The sequence below is a fragment of the Pollicipes pollicipes genome, unplaced genomic scaffold (genome assembly GCF_011947565.3).
Source record: "Pollicipes pollicipes isolate AB1234 unplaced genomic scaffold, Ppol_2.1 Scaffold_4219;HRSCAF=4965_pilon_pilon_pilon, whole genome shotgun sequence".
Lineage (NCBI taxonomy): Eukaryota > Metazoa > Arthropoda > Thecostraca > Pollicipedomorpha > Pollicipedidae > Pollicipes > Pollicipes pollicipes.
This window is the reverse complement of record NW_023596448.1, coordinates 17,716,286-17,738,174: the sequence shown is the minus strand read 5'-3', so window position 1 is coordinate 17,738,174 and position 21,889 is coordinate 17,716,286. Positions and strand designations below refer to the sequence as shown.

The window sequence follows — 21,889 nt, the reverse complement described above, 5'->3', positions numbered from 1 at the left end:
GTGCCAGAGTTGTCCAGCTGCAGAACGGAGGGCACGGCTAGGTGAGCACACAGACTGGGCGCACACCAGAGTTGTCCAGCTGCAGAACGGAGGGCAGGGTTAGGTGAGCACACAGACTGGGCGCACACCAGAGTTGTCCATCTACAGCACCGACAGCATCACATAGACGTCAAAGATCATGCGCAAGGGGTGTCCGAGCGGCAAGGGACAGTGGGCTCGGTGAGTGACGCAGACTACCGTCGCGTGCCAAACTGTCGAACGATGGAACTGCGTACTGCAGGGCTAGACGAGACGTGTAGGAGAGATGGGCCCGCATTCAGCTGCCGCGCTAAAAAGCGCAGACGGCGAGTGAAAACTGACAGCACTGGGGACACATATGACAACGTTGTGTAGCAGAAATGTAGGCGGTGGAACAGATGGAAGCGGTGAGTGAGCACGTGCCTAATTAATCGGTGAACTTTGATTGTAAGCGGCAGGTTAGATGTACGTAGAAAGAACGCCAAATGCGTCAAAAGAGGGACACAAAGACAGAGCGGTTGGCCGGGACGGAGACTGACAAGCTTGTCGTAAACCGCTTCGGAGCACAGATGTTGCTGAAATAAAGGCTGTCATCCATTTTGTACTTTAAGGACGCGACAAAATTCCTGGCACGCACACACAAACACAATCCAGCACGCACGCTGCAAACGTGCGGCACTTTATCGCTCAATACCCTCCATCTTGTCTGGCTTTAGAAGGCGCGGCACGTTGGGATGGAGTGTTAAGCCCATATTTCAGCAGGATCGGGTATTTTCTAGGCAATTGCACCAAGCTGCCCACATTCGCCAGCGCATCGTAGCCGAGATGTGGGACGGCACGGCGGCTGAATGAAGATTAGTGGCACCGCCCCAGCTAGTTCGTGAGCCGCTTCTACGCCGAAGGACGCAGCTACTTACCGCGATCGCCACTTTTCCACATGATCACATCCCCCAGTCCCGCCGTCGCTGTGCTGATGAAAGCACAGCGACGGAGGGACTGGGGGAAAGTTGCAAACGGGACGAGACAGCGTGATTTTTCCATTGCCATACACCTATGACGAGCAGCTTGACATGGTGGGAACTGCGACACAATTCTGCCTCAGATTGCAGCAGGGAAAAGCAATGAAGCCGTATCTGGAACGTGTCCAATAGCAGCACTATTGTTTCATCCCGTCTTCAGTCCACGAATCGGCCGGCTGGCTGGTAGCTGGTAAGTAGCTGGCTGATGATCCAATATGAACACAGGGATCATGTCCATGGCATGTTCCTCGCGCTCGATAGGGGCGATCATTTTCTGGCACTGCCAGAATAATGAGTAGCTGTCTGAGCCATTCCGGACTATATCCTACGTGACCTCATTCGAAAACCGCACTGAAACGGCGGCCTAACGAAACATTTCCTTGACTTGGACGACTCCTCGCGCGACGGGCGCTGATCCCGGGCGTTCAGCGGCGTCACAACTAGGATTTACATCAAATGGAACGAGTCTGACACGAATATTGAGCCAACGCAACTCCGTTCATGACAGCTGCAGACATGCAGCGAATGAGCTGATTCCAATCCAGTAGGCTCACGGATTTACTAAGCAGGCTTGTCATGTGAACGATTTTGATAGGCCCAGGTCTGAGACAATTTTTTTTCCACATCCGCACCAAGCTTACGCACTTATTTGCGTTCCACGCTAGTTACAAGAAATTGCCATACATTTGGAAACGGGTTATAAAATTGTTGTTTACTGTATCTGAACACACTCAGCTGCTATGAACAAACTTTACCTAATCAATGGCCCCCACGGAATATCACCCTCACGTGATCAGAGTTCGAGCCTTTTTCCGAACGTCGGCAGCCGCACCAGCGATTTAAAGAAGCGCCCAACGATCGCCAAGCCCGTTCGCCTCACCTCCCTGGAGCTCGGCTGCCAGCTCTAGCCACGCAGGGGGGGGGAGGAGGGGTGAGAGCCGACCCCCAATAACGGCTGAGCCGTACAGGACTACGGTGCCCGCAGGTGCTGGACGGCGGCGAGTCCACAACGAACTTAGGCGCCCGCACGCGCTGCGTGCTCGATTATCTGCGCTCCAGATTCGAATTTGGAGTGAGTTGGTGCATTTATTCAAGCAGCAGACACACGCTTCCGGTGAATCTGAGAGCCGTCTTGGTGTTATCGATGCGGTCAGCAACGTCTCAGAGCCACAGCGTGCGTCGAATACAAGGGGAACAGGCAAGGCGCCGAGCAAGGATACAGGGAAGGCAGTGCAGTGTAGGATGAAGTTCCTGGAATTGGATAATTGGAACTTTTCGTAGCTTACGCTGGAACAGCCGGGGAGGAAAGAAATCAGCCGGTACCGGCACAACATCCAATCGACGGTGATAAGGACGAGGAGACGAAACGAACGAGGGATTGCAGTAAGTCAATAGCATGAAAAGAGAGCAACGGAGAGCTCGTGATAAATTACTCCGTTCATTCCAGATTGAGGGTACGTGTTGACGAATGCTGAACAGCACGCCAGGACTGGCATGCCATTGACGGAAGCCAGTGCTCACCGCTCACCACCACATATCATAATCAGTAGCGTGCAACCTTGGATCCAGGCAGGGGCAAAGGCGGGGGAGGGAGCAGAGGGCGCACGTAACCCTTACACCTCCCCCAGGTCCCGAGGGGCTCCAATGGCTGGCTGTAGAGGTCGTATTGGGGACCCCAGCCCAACAGGCCAAGAAATGTCAGTCAGAGGACCTTTTGAACAAACTGAGCTCCTAGGATAATGTGGTTATCAGGACCCCTGTATTGATTGGAAATCTCCGTCACCGAACATGGCCAGCTCCCAGTCGATTTGAGCCCTGTGGTCCTTTTCCAAAGCAGGGTTGAGGCCGGGCCTGTAAAGCTCCCTTCTGAAATCCGTGTAAATCAGTTCGTGCCGTTCAAACGTCAGACTGCGGCGTATATTTCAGCAGTACAATTTCGGGATTGTTCGCTCGAGACCACTCGAACTCAAACCCATGCCGAGTTGCGTTGAGCAGAATTCTTTTCCGGATCCACCAGACGGAAGCCATCTTGGCAAGGACAGTGCCACGGTCGGCAAGGCAACGTAACACAAAGCAAAGGTCGTATACGCAACTATCTCCCCGCACTGTTTTGCCATTTACTATCTCTCACCACCCCGCCCTCACCGCATAAATAGACTGCCGCGCCTCTCGTTCCGCCCGTCCGCTGTCGTCCCCCCTCGCTCCCTCACGACAAAAGACGAAGGCGGGAGGGGGGGGGGGGGCGTACGGTTAACCGCCGTAATTAATTCCTCCGCAGCGTCCGTCGTCGACCACGTTCTCGCGGTAAATGTCGGCACATAACGTCGACGAATTAACGTCGGCAAAAACAGCAGAAAGTCGGCGTCGACGGGAGGCTCAGAAGACAGCGTCGTAGCCGTTGAGTTATGTGCAGCTAATGATGATTGGTGGTTTTGGCGTCCTGACTGCGTGATCCGAAGCCAAGATGTGCGCAGCAGGATCTTGGGTTCTCCGCAGCAGTTATTTTTAAAAGCTGCCAAGCTCATACGCATATCAGCAGTGAAAGTTGTAAAGTAGTTGATGCAACTTATATGATATTCCAACGTGGATGAAGCTGGGATTCTTCAACGCTCATCGCAGAGGATGCCTGCAATATGCAAATAGACGTGTGACGTATTGAAAATAGATCAGTGACATATTGAAAACCGTTAGTTCTATGGGTGTTTAGTCTTACGTCGGAGGATAAGGGCTTCAAAAAAGTTTTCTTTTCATCAGCTTATTGTTTAACAGTGCGTCCAATCTAATAGTCTCAGACCATAATGAATGTTAACTAGCCGACAAGACAATATACAGGCTCTGTGCAAAAACACTGGCCGGCACGGTGCATACAGGACATCTCCGCCTGCTTAAGCTGAATGAACAAACTCTAAAAAGCACCGGTCGCTTGCCGTCACTTCGAACGGCTGAATACGCTGCTTGGCCTACACAGCACTCTTTACTTTCACAACTGCAAACCCGAACATGTACATAATTCCTCCAAGCGAGGTCGCCCTGCTCTGGACGATTTTGCCATCCTCATAGCCGCGCTCGGACCGACAGCCCTGGCGATGGGACCACGCGGACGCATTGGACATGCTGCCCATATCCGGTCCGGTGACACGCGATCTTCCGCGCCAGGTCAGGCCGTGTTTACCATGTCACACGAGGCAGACGCTCACCGCCTCTGACGACACACGGGGCAGTGGGAGGCGTCCAGGAAAGGCTCCGGGCCGGCGAGAGACCGCCGGGACAGAGGATGGCTGCGGCGGTGGTCCGAGCGCTCAAAGAAGCACGCCAACAGCCACTGGCGTGTTTCTTCGACGGGATAGCAGGACAAGTCTACGCAGCATAACGCTCCACGAAAATCCGAACGCTGTGAGCGCACCAGACGGACAGCGGAAGGTGTAACGCCACGGCCGACAGCAAATCGGGAGCAGGCCTATCGCAAAGAGAGGAGGAGCGGACAACAGACGGCAGCATTACGTCGGAACACTCGGCAGAAAACACACGGGCACACACACGGGCGTGTTAGGCATCGCCTAACACAGCGTCGAACACGACGACAGGGAGCGGCGGAGCCCGGACCGCCCAGCCGCCGACGCACCTGCACCTGGAAGGGCCGACTCGGAGCGGCGGCGGCGGCGAAGCTTCGGACCGAGCTGGGCATGTCGGCGGTGCGCAGAGCCGCCGTCAGAGCCGTCAGCGACACGGTGCGGCTCGACACTGGGGACACGCGGACAGACGGGTCAGGTCAGATCAGGTCGGGTCAGATCACATCAGATCAAGTCAGGTCAGATTAGCTCAGGTCAGATCAGATCAGAACGGGTCAGATCAGGTCAAATCAGATCAGATCAGATCGGGTCGGTTCGGGTCGGGTCGGGTCCGGTCGAGTCAATTGGATCGGATCGGATCGGGTCAGGTCAGGTCAGGTCAGGTCAGGCTAGGCCGGGCAGGGCCGGGCCGGATCGGGTCGGTTCGGGTCAGGTCGCGTTGGGTCAGGTCAGATTTGATGAGGCCGACACCGGTGACACAGGAACAGATGGCCGGGAGCCGGCTCATCTCATCTCAGCTCACGAGGTGTGAGTCGGGTCTGGCCAGAGACACCGTGCGGGGGGACGCCGGTCACACCGCTGGACAAGCGGTCAGGGGTCAGGTCAGGTCAGGTCAGGTCAGGAAAGGTCAAGCCGCCTTCATTCAGGTCACCCTGGGAGGGGCACGGCACAGGCCGACACAGGGAAACACAGGACAGACGGGCGGGCGCGTGGCAGGTGCAGGATTGATACAGACAGAACGCTGAGACGGACATGTTCTCGTTCATTCAAAAGACATGGTTGCAGATACCTCAATGCTATTTTGCGTGACCTCAACAGTTTTACCAGAACCGACCGCTGATGTTAGCAAAAAACGAAACCAAAAGAACTCAAGATAACAATTATTCGTGATTGACCTGGGCCTGACCGACACAGCACTGGCCAAGGGTCTCACAGTGGTCCATTTAGCAGAAGCATGTCTCTCAAGCCGACACCACCCCTTGTAGCCTCCTCCAAAAACAGCTATATCGAAAGCAACACCCCGCCCCGCCGCCACCTCTTCAGCGGTGCTGACATTAGAACAGTACTAACTTCCTTCCAGCGGGCCAAATATAGCCCCGCTGAAACCCTCACAGCACTCGTCGGTTCCCTGGATCAGAGCTGCTGGATTTAGTATTCATTCAACCGTCACACCGTGTGGGCGGTTGTCCATAGCAACGTCCCAAGCAGCCCCACCGGTCTGATCTGGCGTGGGATGAAGCCACCGGGAGGTTTCTCACACCGAAAATGCCTTGAGCGCGACACAGTCCCGCGGGCTTACCTCCGGTGCGCGGTGACATGCACTGCAGGGTGGCGTCCGTGAGGTCGTCCTCCGCCACCAGGCTGAGGAGTACCGGGCAGCCCGGCACGGGGCCCTGCGGCAGGCAGGGCAGGTGGTCATACACAGGCGAAAGCCGCCCCACAAGGCTGAGGAGTACCGGACAGTCCGGCACGGGACCCTGCGACACGCCGGGGAGACGGTCACACGCGGGCGGGAGCAGGCCTGGCAGATACCCGTCATCTGTCGTGCCTTCTGCCCCCCCCCCCCCCCCTCTCTCTCTCTTTCCCCCGCAGGAGCGGAGAAAGCGATTCATATCCGTGGACGATCCCTGCTGACATGACTAATAGGCTTGCGGTGTGGGAGTGTGTGATCAACCATTCTCGTCCGTGCCGTGTTAACAGCGGTTAAAGGATGCCGGCAGGCCTCGGGAGGTACTGCGTTAGCGGCAGACGCGGGCAATTCGGGTAATGGGTGCTGCTAGACGCATCGTGATGAATGATGCATGAAGGGAAGTGGGTCATGCCAAGCCAGAATAAGCAATGACATGACAGGATTAGTAAGTAGGACAAGGGATAGAAGTAACAGAAAATAGAAGCGTTATTACGGTGGATCAAATAGCACATCAGACGCAAAACGTTTCGTCACAGCACATCCGATCGAATATATTTGTTTTTAAGCGTGCTTCAATAAACGGTTGTCCCTGATGATAGCAAGACTAGTGCAATACCGCTGAGTCAGAGACGGGGCGGGTCGTGCTGGGTCGAGTCCCGTAGACGGCACGCAATCGCGACAATCAGCCTCGCTTAAACCCAGAATCAGACAATTAAACCCTTTCCCCACATGTAACGCTATGTCTATCTCTTGCGCTACCATTTTTTCCGGTGTCGACATTCTGTCCACGCCTTGACCCACAAAGCCCAAACCCTCCGCCGGTGTCAGCAACCCATCGCCATCACCGGCCCGGCCCGGCGCCGCGGCCGCCGCACCTGGGCCAGCACCATGCCGGTGGCGCCATCTGCGATCATCAGCTGACTGCGCGGCAGTCGGTTGACCTGGCCGGCGCCGGGCCGCAGCAGGCCGGCCACCAGCAGGTCAGCGACGCCGTCCGAGGTCAGGTCGGTCAGCAGCAGCGGCGCCAGCAGCGACAGCGGCTGCTCGGACGAGTTGTGGGCGTGCAGGTACCACTCCACCTCGCCTGCCCGGTGTACGAACGGTCGGTGGCATTAGACTTGCTGCCCAGCCGGCTGAGGTCAGGCGATAAGGGCCGTAAAAGTTAGCAATCGCTCGAGTCACTGTCAGTTTGCTACGAACGTCTGGACTGTGGTCGACAGCCAGCCACTGTCGAGTTCGGTTGTCACTATACTTACTGCGCACGATGTTGGCGCGCACGCACGGGATTCGGGTACGGATCTATGGATCATCTTTCAAAAACTCTTTCTGCGGCATTATGGCGTCGCCACAGGGCATCGATGTCGGAGGTCACGACCATGTAGTCTGTAGAAGTAAACTGGCAGAGGTACCGCCTCATCTCAGCCGGGGACACAATCAGGGAACGATTACTGCTGACCCCTTCCCAGGATGACAAATTCGCCTGGATTGCCACATCATGTGCCATGTAACAATGCCCCTACATAAATGGCCACGACGTCTTCACGCACCGAGAGATAATCCGCAGAACATTGCTGCAGTGGCGAAATGTCTCGCCAGGCGGAAGCCCGTTTCCACCCGGCGATCCCCGTCAGATCCGCCGTTCCCTCTCCATCTGCTCCCACGACCGGACTCTCTGCCGATGCAGAGGGCCCTAATCACCCAGACCACCGGCGGACCCGCACGACCCACCCCACGGCGGGCGGCGGCGGCGGAGGGGACCCCACCCGCCCTCTCCCCGCCGGCCGGCGAGCTCACGCCTGTCCATGTTGATGAGCGCCATCATGCGGGAAGGGCCCGTCGCCAGGCACTCGAAGATGCCGTTGCCGTTGAGGTCCACGCCGCCACACTGCAGGTCGGTCGGCGCCTGAGGCACGGACGGGGTCAGGGGCCAGGGGTCAGGTCTGGCGGCGTTCAGTGCTCGTAATGATCGCAGTGGCCCAGCCACACAGCCGCAACAACAGCGGGCACCGGCGGAGGCCAGCGTCAGGCGTCAGGGGCTATGGGACACTGCTCAGGGGTCCGGGGGTCAGGGGTCTGGGACCTGCGGTCAAAGGTCAGTATCAGGGGTCAAAAGTCAGGGGTAGAGGGTTAGGGCTAGGGTCGAGAGGTCAAGGGTCAAGAGTCAGGGGTCAGGGGCCGGGTCCGTCGTTCCGATGCCAGTGCGGGTGGCGGTGAGACACACGACAGTCATAGACCGGCACATGGGCGGATCGATGCCCAAATGTGAGGCGCATTCAGAAGCACGTGCACATCTCGGTCTCCGCATCTGCGTACGCCGTGACGCCTTTAAAAACCCTGGCGGCGGGGAACAGCAGTCTGAGGCAGGGTAACACGCGAGCGCGCACCTCGTACAGCTCCTGCCGCCACAGTTTGGCGGCGCCCGAGCTCTCGACCACCATCACGCCACCGGCCTCCGAGTCTTGGGTCCTGTAGCCAAACACCAGGTCGGCAGAGTCGACGTACACCGCCGGCGCCACTTCCAGCCGCGTGGTCACCACTGCAACGTACACGAACGGCGAGCTCACACCCCGGCCGCGGTCACGTGCAGGCAATCAGTGCTCGCCGATGTGATGGGCCAGGGCGGGCGTGCACACCCGGGGCGTGATCAGCAAGGTAGGTCACTGTGTTGGTGATGGAGGAGCACTAACCGACAGGAGAACTACGCTGTCGGGCTGTTTTTGTCCGCAATTAATGAGAACTATGTGTAGTAAAATCCACCTCAACGGATATGAGAACCTTGGTTGTCACTGTTCTCTCTATCAAGAAATCGGGATCAGTTTCACATTCAATTATCACGCGCTCGGGTGGAGGGTCAAATTGACCCTTCGAAGGTTTTTCCGGGATGGCCTCCGAACGGCGCGGCGCAGCCACACCAAATTTTGCATATCAGTAGACAATTGAGCGGATCTTTTGGTATGACAAAATTTAGATGCATCTTTTAAGGCCGCTGACCTAAGGCAGGTCAAAGTCGGGCCAAGGTTTCAGTGAAGGCAATTTCTCGGGGATCGTTCAATCTGATGCAACAACGGAATGTTAGAAGAGGCCATACGTCTCTGAGATACTTCCTTAGGCAACATAACAATTGAATCAACAAGTTACGGTGACCTAAGGTCGGATGTAAAGGTCAGACCAAGGTCAAACCAGCCTGTTATATTACTCTGGGGCGTGCTGTATGGGGTAGTTTCTGGTGTTCATTTCAGATTTAATGACAACAGGAATCGCATGATATATCTTCCATGGGCTTTTTAGAGGTCATAATAGGTCACTGACCTAAAATGACCCAGGTTAACATTTGGTTTTTAGGAACATACTGTCTAGCGTAATCTCTGTTGGTTATTCAAATGTAAAACTTAAAGCAAGTATGATTTTGGTCACCAATGCCTTCAAAAGGTCAAACAAGGTGGCTGACCTTAAATGAGCATTTGACATTTTGCTTAGAATAGTTATCCAGGTTCTGGGGGCACTTTGGAGAACAACCTGGAATGTGACCTTGTTTGGCCTTATCTGACCCGAAGGTCATTCCCTAGGAACCTCCAACTTTGATCTAAGTGAGTTCATGTACAGGTCAACACATTTCGTGAATTTAGTGTTTCTAGCCCTCTTAGTTTCTGAGATCTCAGGGGGTCAAAGTGACCCCCACCCGGGCGAAGGGTATCCAACCGGCCGCCCGGACGTGTGTTATGTGGCAACATACTGTTCGTTTATTGCGTTAGTCGCGTTTGTAGCGGTAGTACAAGTGGATGTCCATAACCGCTGATGCAATAAGTGAGCCAAGTACAGCAGAGTCCCCTGCACAGCTGGGGGGGGGGGGGGGGGGGGAGGGGCGATGATCGGTTTATGCCACAGACGATACAGTGGCCACAGGAAACGGGACAACAAAATGCTATGTCGGCGCCATGGGTTGAGACTAAATCAATGACACTGCTGGAAATAATCTATGCGGCCGCAACTCTCTACTGAGTTCGAATATGAAGCTGTTAACCGTAAGTAGTACGGCGCTTCAGCCTCGACAGGGCCTTAGTACTGGTACTGCGACAGCCTACAGAAGACAATTGCGCGTTGGAATAGCAAATCACTGGTGCTACTTGATGCGACATAGCAGTCACATAAATGCCATTATGCGGGCCATTTTAACGTGATGACAGAACTAACATTCACCAGTAATGAAATGGATAGAGCACGTCGCGTATGATGATATGGTCACGTAGCATGCTATTATATGGCGTTATAGCTTTTGGTTGTGGAAAACTAGCGAAGCCACCACCTGAAGAGGGCCCGACACAGTCATCTGAAAACTTAGAGAGAAAACTATATATTTTGTCATCACACGGAAGAAGCCAGAAAATACTTAACGTCAAAACTTTCAACTTTCAAGCATGACGTTAAAAGACCACGTATTGGACGCGCTACCTTATTTACTTCGTAGATATTATAGCACCAATCGCACGCCAACTGTTGTGCAAAAAAATGGCACCACCAATCCAGAAAATCATACACCACAGTCCAACAATTCATCGTGTCTCAGCTCGAGGACGAGTCTTGCCGCGTGAGGCACAAACCGGCCTGAGAATCCGCCAATTGGAGGCCGAGAATCCCAGCGGCCGCAGACAGGGCCAGCCAGCCAATATCACAGCGGCGCGCCGTTAAATGTGGACAGTTATGTCCCATTCTGCCGCTAAATGGTTATCCACCTGAGTGAGAATGAGGGCAGCGGCATCAGGAAGGATACTTCCGCGGTAAAAATGCGGAGAAATGCCCCGCAGGTCTAGCCCGAAACGAAGGCAGCGGTTCTCGCGCAAGACCAGCAATCTCAGAAACACTCTAGTCCGGTGCAGCAGTTAGGAGTACCCAGCTGCACAACACCCCATTGCACCCCTGGCCGGACCCACGTCTGGATACCAGATGTGGATCCTGGGCCCGGCAGGAGCATTCGGCGCAGGACGCGGACCACGGGATCCGCCTCCGGATTCCGGCAGGTATCCGCCTGCCATCAGGAGTCTGGCCACAGCCCCGCCTCCTGGACACGTCGCAGTGCGGGAATGGGCCACGGCGACGCCACGCGCTGGAAGACGTGGACGCCGGGATTTCGGAACGGCTCACGGAGTGTCCTTTCATATTTTCTGCGTGCGTACGACATGCTTTAATATGATTTTAGCCAACTGCCAATGCACCGTTGACCTTTGTGTGTAACGTCCTTATCCCCGCCACACACATCAAGCCGTGTTCGCCAACTGTGCGGAGCAGTCCCCTCCATCTACTCACCGATGCCCGGGAACATGGTCTCGTAGTCGCGGTGTACGGAGGACTGCTGGAGCGGCAGAACTGAGCTCCGGCAGCCGTACCACCGGCACGGCACGAACCACACGGCCACGCTGCAGGCTGCGGCGGCGCCGGGAGGCGCGTCACACAGCGGACCCGCACAGCCGACGGGGGGGGGGGGAGGGGCGGTGAAGAGGGGGCGGGGGTTAGACGAAGAGGGGGCGCGGGTCAGAGGCGCCAGCTGGAACACGCGGTGTAACATTCAAGAATCCTGGCACGCACCTCCGCTCACACACGGACGCTTCTTCACGGCGATCGGCGGTGACGTCCTAATGATTTCTCATGATTGAAGGAAGTGAAGTATTGAGGTGAGCAAGTTTCAAGGGCACAATGGAGAGGAAACACGACAGCGGCCAAGACATTCTTAAAAAGTCTTAAATGTGTTGCTAGTTTTAGGGCTGAAAATATTACATAAGCACCCATGGTTATCAATTCCGCATGTCATTAGCCCGGTTAATTCCGAAACCCTCCGTTAAGTTATCATCCACAGTGTCGTCCGTTCGTAATCCCGCAGACTCATACTCTTTTTTCATCATCGTTGGGCAGAACCTCGATAAATGAAGATGTTGTTAGTGGTCTCTTCTTTTCTCTGAAAAGAGGGACTAAAGCAAAAATGTCTTTTTTACAATTTTTCACACCTAAGCTGCACCTTTAAGCGGCGCGCTGAGCTACCTGGATGTTAGATTTCTAACTATTTTGAATGGGTGAGTAATCCATTAAATGTGCCTCTTAATTATGGTTATCAGCATGCAGAAGGATAATCTCAAACACTGTAGTGCTTCCGCTCTCCAATTTTTTTTCCAATTAAGTGTCACCAGCCCCGTCTACAGTCTTACGCACATTCCTGTCACCAGTACACAGCCACCCTTCCATCCCCGGGCAGCGTGACCAGCACCCACCCACTCTCCCATCCCCGGGCAGCGTGACCAGCACCCAGTCATCCTCCCAACCCCGGGCAGCGTGACCAGCACCCAGTCATCCTCCCATCCCCGGGCAGCGTGACCAGCACCCAGCCACCGTCCCATCCCGCCGCGCCGACACCACTAAGCGCCGCCCAACACCGCCAGCCGCGTTACCAGTTAGTACAAGCAGGCAGGTGAGGGCGAGGCAGGCCTTTTTTGAGACGGAGAGCGCCGAACGGACCCGTACGTCCGGTGTTCCCGCCTGCAGCGCTCCCAGCGCGTCCTCCTCGTCCAGCAGCTGGTACCGCTTCACCGGCCGCGTGGCCGCCTCTGCCGACAGGCGGCGCCACCGGCGCGTCAGCGGGCGCGGCGCCAGTCAGCAGCCAGGCGGCAGAGGAGGCGGGGAGGTCTGGTGGAGTGTACTGGGAGGCGGTGCGTGGGAGGGGGAGGGCAGTCAGTGGTCTGGCAGCAGAGGAGGCGGGGAGGTCTGGTGGGGTGTACTGGGAAGCGGTGCGTGGGAGGGGGGAGGGCAGTCAGTGGCCAGGCGGCAGAGGAGGCGGGGAGGTCTGGTGGAGTGTACTGGGAAGCGGTGCGTGGGAGGGAGGAGGGCAGTCAGCAGCCAGGCGGCAGAGGAGGCGGGGAGGTCTGGTGGAGTGTACTGGGGAGCGGTGCGTGGGAGGGTGGGAGGAGGAGGGTGGACAGTCAGCAGCCAGGCTGCAGAGGAGGCGGGGAGATGTGGTAGGGAGCACTGAGGAGTGGTGGGGAAGCACTGGGGAAGCACTGGGGAAGCGCCACTGGTGAGAGTGAAACGTGGGGACGGGGAGGGCAGACTGGGGTGGTCACTGGGGCGTGCTGGAGAGCGCAGAATGTGTCCAGGGTGGGGTTGGGGGTTGGGGGGATGTTCATGAGGATACAGTAGCAGTGGAAGACATTACAACTACACGCGAGGCATTCGTTTCCCGACACATTAAAGTTACGTTATAATAAAGGTCTAGCAGCGAACACTGCCATAACGCCTTCATTAGCACAACAAACGACCCTGAATGAGCTCATACGCCACAAACATGCCTCGTTTCACGACAAATACCCTACTGTCCCGCTACATCATCAAAACGGTCATCGGATCAAACGAAGGAAGCGCTTATGAGGCATAAAACCACGCCACGCCACGGTATTGCCAGCATTGCCATCCTAACTACTATCAATAGTACCAATCTAACTACAGAAACAGGTGCGATGAGTCGCCTCTCGAACAACACAAACGTACGCTCGAGGGCGGTTCGTCCCCCCCCCTCCCCCCCTCAGCCCACTGATCACACCTCACTTCACCGCCGCCGGCATGGGCAATGTTCAATCGCAGCCACGTAGCCTTCATTGGGGGACGGAGCTGCGCTGCGCAACAACCAGGCCGTGTCGTCGTGAACACTTGGTAAAAGTGCAAAACGCACGGGCGTTTTATCTAGCGGTGCTTTGTCTTGCTGCATCATTCTGAATCATTTGCTCAAACGGCGTTCGGACCAACGCCATCACTAAACACAGTTTGTCGCGTGGACGGCAAAGCAACCGGTCACTTCAGTGGTCTTAGAGGTTCTTGGTGGTAAGTGGTCACTCAAGAGATTCAGACCATTGAATTTTAGACCCTAAAGCAGTTCACAATGTATCCCCAGCCTGATAATACCGCGGTGCCGAGCAACTGCTACTCGTGACGTGACACGCCATGGCACATCCGCCCGTGCCATGGCACATCCGCCCGTGCCATGGCACATCCGCCCGTGCCATGAATTTACCCTGGAGTGAGAGGAAACGCACGAACAGATGAGATGATGTGTACTGGTACAAATGCGTCCACCGCGCGCTCTGAAACGAGACGTGTGTGCCTGCCCTGCCCTCCCCCCCCCCCCCCCCCCCCCCCCACAACACCACATCAACGCCTGCGTCCCCCCACTCTAGCGAGGTAGCTGAGAGCAAGCCTTCATCTGACGACAACAGTTGTAAGCCTCCACGTCCCGAGGAGGAGCTCTTGGTGCCGTAAGGCGGACAGCGGCCCTCGACGTTCCCTGCCGCCCCCAGACAGCAGCTCTAGCCGTCCCCAGACAGCGGCCCTCGCCGTCCCCGGCCGCCCCCAGACAGCGGCTCTCGCCGTCCCCAGACAGCGGCCCTCGCCGTCCCCAGACAGCGGCTCTCGCCGTCCCCAGACAGCGGCCCTCGCCGCCCCCGGCCGCTACCAGATAGCGGCCCTCGCCGTCCCCGGCCGCTCCCAAGCAGCGGCTCTCGCCGTCCCCGGCCGCTCTCAGACAGCGGCTCTCGCCGTTCCCTGCCGCCCCCAGACAGCAGCTCTAGCCGTTCCCTGCCGCCCCCAGACAGCAGCTCTAGCCGTCCCCAGCCGCCCCCAGACAGCGGCCCTCCCCGCCCCCGGCCGCTCCCAAGCAGCGGCTCTCGCTATCCCCGGCCGCTCACAGACAGCAGCTCTCGAAGTCCCCAGACAGCGGCCTTCGCCGTCCTCGGCCGCGGCCAGACAGCGGCCTTCGACGTCCCCGGCCGCTCCCAGAGGGGGCACCTACCTCGGAAGGCGCTGGGTGTGGCCTGCAGACTGGGTTTGGCCGGCCGGCCGGCGCGGCCGCGCTGCCGGCGGGGCGGCCGTGTGTACAGGTCATCCTCCTCGTCCGAGGTCAGCTCCGCCGTCTCAGTCACCGGCAGGCGCGCGTACTCGGCGGTGGTCCCCGGCATGGCGCGGGATTCGGGTCAGGTCACGAGGCCTGCGGGATCACGTCGGGGTCAGGTCATGGAGCCTGCGGAATCACGTCAGGTCAGGTCACGGGGACTTGCGGGATCTTGTTGGGTCAAGTCACGGGGTCTGCGGGATCACGTCGGGTCAGGTCATGGGGCCTGCGGGATCACGTCGCGGTAAGGTCACGGAGGCTTGCAGGATCCTGTTGGGTCATGTCACGGGGCCTGCGGGATCACGTCACGGTCAGGTCACGTGGGCCTGCGGCAGCTTAGGGTATCAAGTCAGCGCATCAGGCTGACAGGTCCGGCCACAGGGTTCGCAACAGACAAGCTCTCAGGTCTCACGTGACAACTGGCCTGGTCTGGCGGTCTGCAGGAAGGCTACGGGAGGTCAGGTCACGATTGCAGCAAAGAGCCCACATAACGTAACAGGCGAAGAGGGATGTCACGGGATTTACAGCTGGTCTGCAGTTACCGCCCACGTGCCTCCTCCAAGCCCATTGATTATCTCGTGCAGCCTTTAGCCGCGTGACTGAAACCTGGACATGGAACCGTCATGGCCGATTTCGGAGACTTCAAATTAATGGTGCAATCATTTCACAATAGCCAGCCAATGCGCCAGACCTCCCCTTATCGTCCAAAACAGTACCGCGGCCAAACAACTGAACATCATATCGCGTTCAACGTCAGCGTCCTCCAATCATTTGGCAATAGCCAGCCAATACGCCAGACCTCCGCTTATCGTCCAAAACAGTACCGCAGCCAAACAACTGAACACCATATCGCGTTCAACGTCAGCGTCCTCTTCTGGTAGCTAACTCTCCGGTGTATTGGCGCCGCTCGTGAGCTAAAAACGCAGACTCTCCGCGCACGCCGCCCCACGCCGGTACTGTTGTTCGCGGTAGGTGATCCGTGCACCTTTCACCCGTACCAGTATCTACTGTCGTCACACAAGCCCGCATATGATTCTTATCGCGCCGCTAGTACGTGTCATATGCTAACTCGCGCCACTTCGGAAAGAGAGCGGAATGGGAAGCCGATTCCCGGCGCATGACAGTCATGTGTTCATTGCGCCAGGGGCCGAGTCGAGACACAGGCGGTGATGGGTCTTCCTGAGACGTCTTCCTGAGACGCGCCGGGGCGGACCAGACGCGCGACGCATGACCTAAGCTCGCTGCTCCAGCCACGCGGCCCATCCTATATCGCGGGAGATAGTCGGCCTTATCTTTCGAAAGATGACCCACTGTCTGCACAAGCGCAGTTGTCGGCAGGTTTCAATGGTGGCAAATCACAGGACAAGCTGAGTGAAGCAGGAAGGGACCCCGCGCATGACTGGCGGCAGGAAGAATATCAGGTAAGCGCAATGTAAATCATCTCAATCCAGTATTCCGTAACGCATTTCTGGGATAATTTCAACCCATATTGCGTGTAAATGAGAGCAATATTGACAATCCTCCCCACGATAGGCGCGTCCTGTCGATGCTAACAGAGGTCACCGTATCATGCCAGTGGCTATGGCATACTGCGCCCGCGCTGCCCCCGCCGAGATGTACCTGCCGTCCGTTCTCAGCCCAGCAGACGCCGTCCGCCCGCCAGCCTGCGCACCGGGCTGGTGCCCTTACGGTGTACCTTCGGCGCGTCACGCGGCCGTCACACAGCGCGCGCAGTCACGCCGTATCCTGAATCACGCCTGAATCACGCACGCCTGAACCACACCGCTCGCCCACCGGGCGCGGAGCGGCACGTCCCACCGAGCGAGTCGCGACCGCAGACTGCCTCCGACCGGCCCGACTGTGACGTCACCAAGGTCTGACGTCACGGCCGCTCACGTGGCGGAGCGGGGGAGAGGCGGTCGATGGGAACGACGTCACCGACGACCCCGGACTGCAGAGGAGAGGGGCCGTGGGCGGCGTTGGGGAAGACGGCGCTGCGGCGGCGGCAGGCACCGAGCACCGCGGAGGCGGGAGAGTGCGGAGTCGCACGGGGCAGACGGCGGCGGAGCACCCGCATCCGACTTTGGCTGTTTAAGAGCTCGAGGGCGCTGCGTGACGCCTCCCCAGACCCGTTCCTGGAGCCGCCCTTGCGCGCTGCCCACTCCGCCGCGCCCCAACCCGCCCGCATTGCCGTCACCCCAGCGGGCGCCCGGCGGCGCCGCCACCCCGCCGGCCAGCGGCTCACTTCAGCCGCCCTCCCCCACGGCGGGTGGAGTGGCCCCCAGCGCCGACACCGGGTTTGACGACCTGACGCCGGGCCTGCACGCTCCAGTTCGCGGTCCGTCGGCCAGATACGGGTCACAGACTGGCGGCAGATAAGATAGGCGGACGGACAGGAGCGGCGGCGCTTCCGGATGAGGCCTGGATTGGGCGGCAGAGGGCGGGTTTACTGCACGGACGCGGGCGACACCCGGACGGTACAGTGCATCACACGGGCGTGGAACGCTTCCTCGCCGACATGTGGCGCTGCTACACTCAGGAGAGAGGCGCGGTCTTTATTTCGTCGACGTCCTCTGCGGATACTGGGTATACATGGTCTCTTGATAAACGCGTAACGACACGAACAAACAAGTCCCGCGTGGCGGCTGCAAGAGCGCCATTACAGAAGCCGTATTACAGAACATCGCCAGTACGTGAATGGTGGATAGCGTGGACCAAGCGTATAACCTGGGACGGAAGGGTGTAGACTGGAACAGCAAACAACACGTTCGAATTACAGCTTATGTGATGACAGCAAACACACAGCAAATGCGACTAGGCAAGCACCAGTAACATCGTTGATAACAGCAACGCCTGTTACAGCAAGCTGAACTTCGGCTCCTACGCGACAACGCCGCAAATGTGTCGCGACAGCTGAGGACTAGTTGTGATCCACGCTCAGGCACCGCTGGCCTCTGGCGGCATCCGATGGGCGCCGCAAAGCCTCACAAAACACATGGACGGATGAGATCACTGCGTCATATCTGTGCTCGCGCGAGATCACCGAGATCACACGCTGTAACCAGCGTTGGTCATCAACCCAGTCCGCAATGAAGAACGAGTGAAAGATGGACAGCTCGGGTTCTACCGCCGCTAAGCAGAATAGCTATACGTGTTGGTGACTGTCTTGCACTGAGCGCTATCTGCAGTGACGGTCACCACAGCTCGCTTCCATGACGTCGCTCCAGCGCTACTTTCGCCACTGTCGCCGACTCAGGCTCACCACGTCAGCCCACCGTCAGTTTCCACCCGGCCGCTCCTACCGGGCTCGGACCTCATCCCCGCCGCGCGAAGCCCGCGCCCCGCCGACGCTCTCCCGCCGGCCGCCGGCTCAGAGCTCGTCATCCTCGCCCTCGCGGAGCCGCGCCATCTGCCGGTGGAAGTCGGCGACGATGCGGTCGACGGCGGGCGGCTCCAGCTGGTGCGGCTGCAGGTGGGGCGGCGGCCGGCCGGCCGGCCGCGGCATCTCCGCGTCGACGGCCGGCGCCGGCGCGCAGTGGAAGTACGGTTGCAGCAGCGCGGCGCGCGCCGCCAGCCGCGTGTCCGAGCGGTAGACGAGGAAGCGGCGCACCAGGTCCACCGCCTCGGGCGGCGCCTCCGGGAAGAGCACGTCCACGCCGGCGGAGCGGAACTCTGGGAACGGGATCTTGTTGAAGTCCGGCAGCTGCGACATGCCGGGCCATGTTTCCTCACTGGGCGAGCCCAACGTCTTCAGCACCACCAGCAGTTGGTCGATGTCGTTGTCGCCGCGGAAGATGGGCGAGCTGTTGAGCAGCTCGCCGAAGATGCAGCCCACCGCCCACAGGTCGACGCCGTGATCGTACTTGCGCGCGCCGTACAGCAGCTCGGGCGCGCGGTACCAACGCGTGGCCACCTGGTGCGAGTACAGCCGGCCGCGGTCCAGCACGCGGCTCAGACCGAAGTCCGCCAGCTTGAGCGCGCCGCCCGCGCTGATCAGCAGGTTCGCCGGCTTCAGGTCGCGGTGGACGACGCCGTGCGCGTGCAGGAAGCCGGTGCCGCGCAGCAGCGACTGCATGTAGCGCTTGACCTGCGCCGGCAGCAGCGGCCGCGCCGCGTCGCGCAGGATCTCCGCCAGGTCGGTCACCATGTGCTCGAACACCAGCACGAAGCCGGGCCCCTGCGGGAACACGTCCAGCAGGCGCACCACGTGGCGCGACTCGAGGTGCTGCAGCGTCTTGATCTCGCGCAGCATCGTCAGCGGGATACCGTCCTCGAGTCGCTTGAGCGGCACCTTCTTCAGCGCCACCGTCTCGCCCGTGATCAGCGACTCGGCGCTGAGCACGACACCGTGTGCGCCCTCGCCGATCCGCGAGATCACCTTGTAGTTGTTCATGGCGCGGTGGCACGGTCGCAGACTCGGGCACCGCGCTGGGGCTGCCCGCGGTCGCTGGGCTGGAAGCTGCGCTGGAGTTGAACTGGAGGTGCGCACGGTGGTGGCGTGGAGATCACGAACAGACACTGCCACTGAGAGCTGGAATGTGACGGCTGTTGAGCTGGCTCGCCTTGTGAGAAAATCGCACAAGCGAACTTGTTGACAACAACACGACTTGTCACAACTTGAAAAAGGGTGTTTGTTCAGTCAAAATGTTGGGGTGCTGGATACTTCTCCCCACACACCCTGCCAGTGGATTGCCATCTTTTGCAAAATATTGTAATGAAGACCACAAAATTGTGGCTTTGTTGTCAATGAAATCCTGATTTCTTCTGTTCAACCATCATGGCCAGTGCACCTGCAATGTGCAGCCAATTAGTGTACAAATAGGAATGCACATACATCTTGTTAGCTTGACAAGTATCCCTTGATGCATGGCCAAGATGGCTGCACTGGTTTCAGCATGCGCTTTTCAATTGACACTTCTAGCATGGTATTGCTCTTCATCAATGCACACACGCAAAGCTTATCTTGCAGGATGGTGATGCTTCAAAACTAAGCAACTGGGTGGTTACTTAGCCAAAATAATAACCACATTGCTGAGCTGAATGTCAATTTAAGGTTTACCATGAGTGGTATAACATAACCAACTTCAATATACATGGTGCACATTTGATATATGTAAATATGAATATATTTAGATACACACTTTGCAGTTGTTCTTTAAAATACATCAGGAACCACTAAATATTTTTGATCTAGAAACCATTCCAACACAGCTTACCTAGAGTGAACATTTTGACAGACCACCCGCAGGCTACTGTCCAGATTCATGAGCAGAGATATCATACTGTTAATGCTGGAAAAAGCAAATATACATGTAACATGTGACATATCTGTAGACAGTCACTGGTATTCTAAAGCATAGCAGCTCTCTAGCTTCTATGCTATGCTAGAAGGGAAAATAGTACCCAAATACATCCTACTATTGGTTAGAAGTCACTATAGTCACAATGCCATTGTAACTGGGTGCATTAATTTGTGTGCAACTCTCTTTTCAGGCCTTCAACCATTTTGATGATGTTTTGGTTCTGCTCACAACAGACGTCACACAACAATACTTTTACTCTCACTCATGGTTTACATAAAAAACAGGGCTCAAAAAGTAGCCTGTTGTTGGTTTTTATCCATCCCTGGTACTCCATCCTTCACTGTTTTGATCTATTATTGCACACTGTCTCATTGTGACAAGTCACACAATGCTTATTTTGTAAACTGCTGAGTTTCCTGTTGGACAGCTGTGACTTGTGTCCACAACATAACATGTCTCATGAAACTGCATAGCTTTCCAAGGTAACAAAATTTGAAACATTGAGCTTTTAAACCTGGCCTGAGGGAACACTTTCTGATCAATTGGTCTGTTCCTGTATTCACTGACTGCACCAAAGATTACCTAGACAATTCTGGTGAACTTAGTATCACCTGATGTTGTTATTAATAATAAACAAAGATGACAATATGCACAAAAATAGTTATTACATATGATATAAAATTGCATATAGTTTGTTGATTGTGCATATGCCACATATATGCTTTATTATATGAAACCATACAAATTACTTAAAATATATTTTATCTGCACCAATTTCCACAACAGCCCTTCCTACCTGTTATAACAACAAATGGATCCAAAATGGCAACAAATGGACTGCACCACCAATGTATAACATATCCCTCAACACTCCACAAAAAAACACAATTCAAGTAAAAGCAGGTTGGCAGCAGGCTCTCAGGGGCTTGGGGGAGGTTTTAGGACCCATAGGAACTATCAGATTAGTTTGGAGGAGCTTTTTGGATGTTAGATAAGGAAAAAGGAGTGGTGGGTACAGGCCCAATGAGTGACCACATTACCAATAATCCAGCACTGGTCATGGGTGATAAGTGTTATGGTATTGAAACACAGAAAATGCTTGATAAAAGTGTGTGCCGATGATGAAAGTCCTTACCCAACCAACCAGGGTACTTCAGTAGATGGATTTAAAGAATACAGACGGGTCCACTCCAAAAGGCGTATGTGGGCAGGTAATACCTGCCTATTTATGCGCCACCGGGAACGGGATACCGAACTGCACCTTTCCCGGTGACTGCAAACGACAAAAAAAATTTGGTTAGAGCACAGCCTGAGCAGCATTAACCTACCTAGGCGGTGTCACTGTGCCGTTCTCTGACTGTTTCCTGGTTCCACATGATCATACACTTTCGGCACATGTCATCCATGGAACTTGCTACATTCCACAACAATGTTATGCCGCATGAACGCTATAAATGCCCGTGTCACAAGGGTTAAGCTTGTCTGTCAGTATTCAATCCGGCGTATTCTCCTGAACAGAGAAATTTGTTCAAAATTATTAAATCGAATCATTTCTATTAATTTGCGTAAATCTTATCAGCTTCCATGTTGCAAGCCCGTGTCTTATTAAAGCTCCTGATATTTTTGTTTACTTGTGCTTTGCCACGACA

General features: G+C 56.4%; 3 protein-coding genes across 3 annotated transcripts; all 3 read right to left on the bottom strand.

Annotated features, from left to right (window-relative positions):
• On the bottom strand, positions 1 to 6,930 carry LOC119095590 (uncharacterized; the record flags this gene model as incomplete). Its single annotated transcript, XM_037218446.1, is given in 4 exon segments — positions 1 to 17; positions 4,660 to 4,778; positions 5,907 to 6,000; positions 6,893 to 6,930. Coding segments are annotated over 4 exon segments (245 nt in total), but the record flags the coding sequence as incomplete, so codon positions are not given.
• On the bottom strand, positions 6,931 to 21,646 carry LOC119094942 (uncharacterized). Its single transcript, XM_037217854.1, has 8 exons — positions 21,569 to 21,646; positions 14,839 to 15,033; positions 12,452 to 12,607; positions 11,319 to 11,435; positions 8,402 to 8,553; positions 7,812 to 7,920; positions 7,009 to 7,101; positions 6,931 to 6,938 (listed from the first exon to the last, which is right to left on the bottom strand). The coding sequence occupies exons 2-8, from the start codon at positions 15,002 to 15,004 to the stop codon at positions 6,931 to 6,933; spliced, it is 801 nt and encodes a 266-aa protein (XP_037073749.1). The 5' UTR covers positions 15,005 to 15,033; positions 21,569 to 21,646.
• On the bottom strand, positions 18,308 to 20,175 carry LOC119094941 (cyclin-dependent kinase 20). Its single transcript, XM_037217853.1, has 3 exons — positions 20,154 to 20,175; positions 18,437 to 19,727; positions 18,308 to 18,394 (listed from the first exon to the last, which is right to left on the bottom strand). The coding sequence occupies exons 2-3, from the start codon at positions 19,328 to 19,330 to the stop codon at positions 18,308 to 18,310; spliced, it is 981 nt and encodes a 326-aa protein (XP_037073748.1). The 5' UTR covers positions 19,331 to 19,727; positions 20,154 to 20,175.
• Positions 21,647 to 21,889: the final 243 nt, after the last annotated feature.